General features: G+C 40.3%; 1 protein-coding gene across 4 annotated transcripts; it reads left to right on the forward strand.

Annotated features, from left to right (window-relative positions):
* LOC137742431 (putative polygalacturonase) lies at positions 1 to 3,854 on the forward strand. 4 transcript variants are annotated; one of them, XM_068482295.2, is made up of 7 exons: positions 1 to 453; positions 1,055 to 1,139; positions 1,566 to 1,883; positions 2,098 to 2,218; positions 2,314 to 2,488; positions 2,584 to 2,654; positions 2,743 to 3,854. In XM_068482295.2, exons 2-7 carry the CDS (start codon positions 1,128 to 1,130, stop codon positions 3,408 to 3,410), a joined length of 1,365 nt encoding a protein of 454 aa, XP_068338396.2. In that variant the 5' UTR covers positions 1 to 453; positions 1,055 to 1,127; the 3' UTR covers positions 3,411 to 3,854. The 4 variants fall into 4 exon arrangements, with proteins under 4 accessions (XP_068338396.2, XP_068338397.2, XP_088536264.1 ...); XM_068482296.2 differs by having other exon boundaries at positions 40 to 437; XM_088680138.1 differs by having other exon boundaries at positions 281 to 415.
* Positions 3,855 to 5,423: the final 1,569 nt, after the last annotated feature.

Raw genomic sequence — 5,423 nt, forward strand, 5'->3', positions numbered from 1 at the left:
ACATTGACAGATTAATAAGCCATTAGGCGTGGAACAAATGGCGCCGCAGATTTTGGTAAAACAACACAAAGTCCTCGGAGAAAACTTAAAACTAAAAAAGAAAACAAATACGTGTTCGTAAAAGGTGTGTCATAAGTTGAAGTGTTTGATTTGATGACAGTCTCATAATTGATACTAGGAGGAGGAGGAATGAGGGAATAAATTCAGCACTCTGAGGAGAAGCAGCGGCAAGAGGGGCTGACAAACACTCATAAAGGAGGAGGAGCCGACGAGGGTGGCCTACACATGGCGGCACAAGTGGTTGCGGTCTGGCGCTTTGGCATCTTGGGCTGACGCCAGCCTTGTAGTATCGCCACTTCAATGACATTATGGTCCCTCCGCCCCCACCACCGTGCGCAGTGCACCCAACAATCAAGTCTTTGCCTTCCAGTAATTTAGTATGTCACCATCATGGTATCTCATCAAACCAAATTATACATTACATCTTTATTACCAAACAATCACAATTCACTCATTGTTATTTGTAGAAATTAAAAGATAATTAGTTTCAGATATCTTCACACCAATCAAATTCTCGTATTAATTACACAGAGTTTGACTGTGTTTTTGTGTCTGTGATGGATGCATGGAGGGTTTTGGGGGCCAAGATTGTGTCGGCAAGACAGGATTTTGTGTTGGGAATTGTGGAGGTTTAATTAAATTACTAAATTTGTTTAAGGAACAAGATTACCTTTTTATGTCGAAGATTTTGTAAAAGATCAAAAAAAAAAAATATATATATATATATATATATATATATATTATTCAAATTTGCACTTTCCAACTTTGATGCGTGGAAAATGCTTTTTATTGTTACGCAAGTTGCAAATTTCAGCTGGCTTTTACTTTTTTTAAGCTGTCGTTTTCTCTCACCACCCGTTTGTTTTCGTTTGTTTTTTTGTTTTCATGTACATCATTGGCAATTTATAATTTTATACACCAAACCCTCCTCTCACTTGATCCTTCTCACTTCTTCTTCCTCCCTTCGTTTCACATTTTTACTGGGTTTTTGCAGAGATCTTAGAGCCTGCTGCTCTCTGAGTTTGGTCATTTGGTAATTTTCTGTTAAGTGGAAGGGCAAACGACTAATGAAGAGCCTAGTAAGTACGTTGGTTTTGATTTCTGGTGTTTGATTCATATATACATGTGTGTTTGTATGTTGGTTTTTAATTTTCATCATCCGGGAATCTGCAAAAAATGATCTTTTTGATCCAGTGATTGTTGGTTTTTACATTGTATATGGGATTTCCGTACGATGTTTATGAATTCATAATTCTCAGATTAGATTGCTTCTTTGTTTTGCCTACATTGTCAAGATCTTCGGACATCGAATGCTGTGTACTTTAGTATCTTCTTTGCTCTCTATATCATTGATTTTTACGTTTGCGCTTTCTGCATCGTTGATTAAGGTTTCGATTTTAGTGTGTTTTTCTTGGTGTTCTACTAAGTTTTGGTTGCAGGATTTTTGTAGGCACATCTCTTACTTCCGTCCAAGGTTAATTTTCTGTTGTTTTCGTATATTTCAGTTGGCTCTGCTTTTGATTCTGGCATTTACTAGTGCTGCTCAGTATGATCGAGAAGGGAAGGACGGAGAATGCGAAAGGAAGAAGCTTTTCGATCCAAGACCTCACAGTGTGTCACTCTTGGAGTTTGGAGCAGTTGGAGACGGGAAAACATTGAACACGGTCGCGTTCCAAAATGCTATTTTCTATGTCAAGTCATTTGCAGACAAGGGCGGTGCTCAGCTCTATGTTCCGCCCGGAAAGTGGCTTACCGGAAGTTTTAACCTCACCAGCCACCTCACGCTCTTCCTGGAATCTGGCGCCATCATTCTTGGATCCCAGGTTTACTTATAACGCAAAGGAAAATTTATTTCCGCACACTTTTTTCTTTCTGTGCACCGTGGTTTATTCATGTCATTTGATTTTTTATCAATTCAAAGGTGGGAGAAAAGGGTGTGTGGAAATCATTTCCGTAACCAAAAATTTTCTCTGCTTTGTTCCAATAGAAACTTTCCCACATTGTAAAAAACACTCGGTGTTGGCAATGGTCATGCAGGATTACACTCACTGGGAAACTGTGGAACCCCTGCCTTCTTATGGTCGAGGGATTGACTTGCCGGGTTGGAGATATCGTAGCTTGATCAATGGAGACAATCTAACAGATGTGATGGTAACAGGTGAGGATTTCATCCTTAAAAAATGCTTGTCTGCTGACATATATTCGAGTTCTGCCTTGTACGTAACTCATTCCACATTCGATAAATTTTACCAGGTGATAATGGAACCATTGATGGACAGGGTTCCGTCTGGTGGGAACAATTCAGCTATCATGCCTTGAATTATAGCCGACCACATCTAGTGGAATTTACCGGATGCGAAAATGTTACTGTATCAAATTTAACCCTCTTGAACTCCCCTGCTTGGCACATTCATCCGACATACTGCAGGTACTGCTCGTAGCTTCTGAGGTCAAATTTTGCATTTCTGGTACCAGTTGCATTTCAAGAACTGATGCTAACCTTTACGTGTCGAAATAATGCAGCAATATGCAAGTTCTAAACATAACTCTTCATGCTTTTCATGCATCTCCATATACTAGCGGTATAGTCCCAGGTGCGTCAAACATTATTTTTCACTGTTTATCTGTCACTGCATCTGCATATACAAAGAGCCTAAGTATCTTTCGTTCGTGTAACTTCAGATTCTTCAGAAAATGTTTGCATTGAGAACTGCAACATTAGTATGGGGCATGACGCAATTGTTCTCAAGAGCGGTTGGGATGAGTATGGAATTGCCTTCGGAAAACCAACAAAAAATGTACACATCCGTGGCGTTAACCTTCAGTCTTCTTTAGGCTCCGGCCTGGCATTTGGCAGCGAGATGTCTGGAGGCATATCACATGTACGTGTAGAGCAACTTCGTCTACATGACTCATTCATCGGCATTGCACTCAAGACAGCTATGGGAAGAGGAGGTTATATGAAAGACATAGTTATATCCAATGTTGAAATGGAGAACATTCACTTGGCAATTGAGGCTACTGGTCAGATCGGTTCGCATCCTGATGAAAAATATGATCCTGATGAATTGCCAGTAGTTAAAGGAATCACCTTTGAGAATATGGTCGGCACTAATGTTACATTAGCCGGAAGCTTTTCTGGACTCGAAAAATCGCCTTTCACATCCATCTGTCTCTCGAATATCTCATTCTCCCTCACTTGGAATTCGTCTACCTCATGGTTCTGTTCCAACGTGATCGGTTTTTCGCATGAAGTTTCTCCCAAACCATGTCCAAATCTCCAAGACTCGGCTTTTAACTCTTCCGCAGCTTGCTTCTTTCCCTTATATAATTATGCTTCAGTTTTGTGAGATCAACGTCGAAAAAGACAAAATCATTGGTTTTTGGCAATCTGTACATGAGATACCATTTGTACAGAAGAATTTTCCAATAAAGCTCCAACTTCGTATCTTCCATCTCTTTGAATACATACAAACAGGCATTCTCTGCCTTGCTACGAGATCTTTTCAAGTGTCAGCGGCGTCCTGATAGGCTCACGTAGGGCCTCATCTCTTCTTGTACAAGGAAATTTTGGTAGTGCAGTACAACTCAGATAGCCATTTGCTTCCGTTGTCTTTATTTTCCTTTGATTACCTTTAGCTACGATGTAAATTTCGTGTAATGTGGACTGATACCAGATTAATTTTCTGGCACAGAGAGGATTAAGTGACTGATGTGATTGAAATTATGAGTAATTCTTGTTTAATGTCCTGATTCAGTCAAGTTTGGTAATGAATGGACTTGTGGATTCTGCACCGTAGTTGGTTCCGTCATTGTCCGTATTGTTGGAGGAAAACTTACCTGCACGGATATTACAGTGACGGTATTTCAAGCCAATCATGCACTGTCACGTATTTGGATGTGTACTAAAGTTCGTTTCTTACTTTCCGACATGGTAATGTTGCAGATGAAAATAACCATAAACTTTGTAAGCTTACATTCCTCATGTCCCGTGCTTTTAACCCATCTCAATCTGAAAAAAAAACTTATGCAATGGTCACCACCAACTGTTTTATGTCCCAAATCTTTGGGGTTGCCTTTTCCAATAAATGTTGGTTATTTCTTTATGTTATTTGAATCAGTAACCGATTTATGGATGAGTGCTCTTGAAGTAACAAAAGATCTTGAATTTGAGACTTTCTACACAAAAAATATTCTCTTAAATGAAGGTATTCGTGCTTGGATGGTGGCTCAAGATTAGCCTCATGAAAAATCTTATAATCCTTGAGGAGGTTCTACCCCGTAGAAACGCTCTTTAATGGAACTTCATCTTTAGACGGTCATGACCAAGAAACCACCGGTTCATTTGGTGGGCAGGGAATGCCAGACTTATCAATCTATCCCGTAAACTATTGGGGGCTCATGTAGCTCATGCCGGATTAATCGTATTCTGGGCAGGAGCAATGAACCTATTTGAAGTGGCTAGTTTTGTAACAGAGAAGCCTATGTATGAACAAAAGGCTAGAAACAAAAAACTGGATGAAAGGAGACATGCATACCGTGAAAGTTGATCGGAAAACAAGAATGACGGAGAATATAGAGGGCTTTTCACGTAAAAGACCGTGACAAAGAATGACGGAAATAGAAAGAGCTTTTCACATGCAAGCCCACGACAACTCTACACGAAAATACAGCTGAGGCTGCTGCAACTATTCATAGGCACCAGGACTTTCGAAGAGGTAAGCTTCAACAACTTTGTACATGCCCATTGCTCTTTCTTTGCCACCCCTGATTTCTTCCTCGTTGATCTCCAAGTCACCCGCGGCATCGTAGTACATCCGCCGTTGGGGGAAGCTTGAAAGCTCACCTCATAAGAAATGGACTTAATCTTGCCCTCCAATACATCTCCTTCAACCAGAGGGTACTTGCACACCAAATTCTCCACGTCCAGAGTGTCTTGTAACGCGTACCAGCACAGCATCAACAATGACGAGCATGTAGGTGTTGAATAAGAAGAGTATCCAAGATAACTCTAATGATCCCAAGAAGAAGAAAATAGAGCACACTCTTAAAGAAAGCTCACAAAACAAACTAATTAGCAAAGCTTTTCTTATTTAGCTCTAGGCTTTGTTTTTCCTTGGATGATATACAATGCTTGAGGACTTGGGTATTTATAGCAAACCAAATGAAAGCTACACCACACACTTACTTCACCTACAACATCCACCTACTTCACCTACAACCTCCACTTACTTCACCAACCTCACACACTTACTTCACCAACCTCACACACTTACTTCACCTACAACATCCACCTACTTCACCTACAATTGTTATTGATTCTCAACACTCCCCCTCAATGTCAGCTCTCATTCTTTGCACTG

The sequence above is a fragment of the Pyrus communis genome, chromosome 11 (genome assembly GCF_041283825.1).
Source record: "Pyrus communis isolate YQ-2024b chromosome 11, ASM4128382v1, whole genome shotgun sequence".
In the NCBI taxonomy this organism is placed as follows: Eukaryota; Viridiplantae; Streptophyta; class Magnoliopsida; order Rosales; family Rosaceae; genus Pyrus; species Pyrus communis.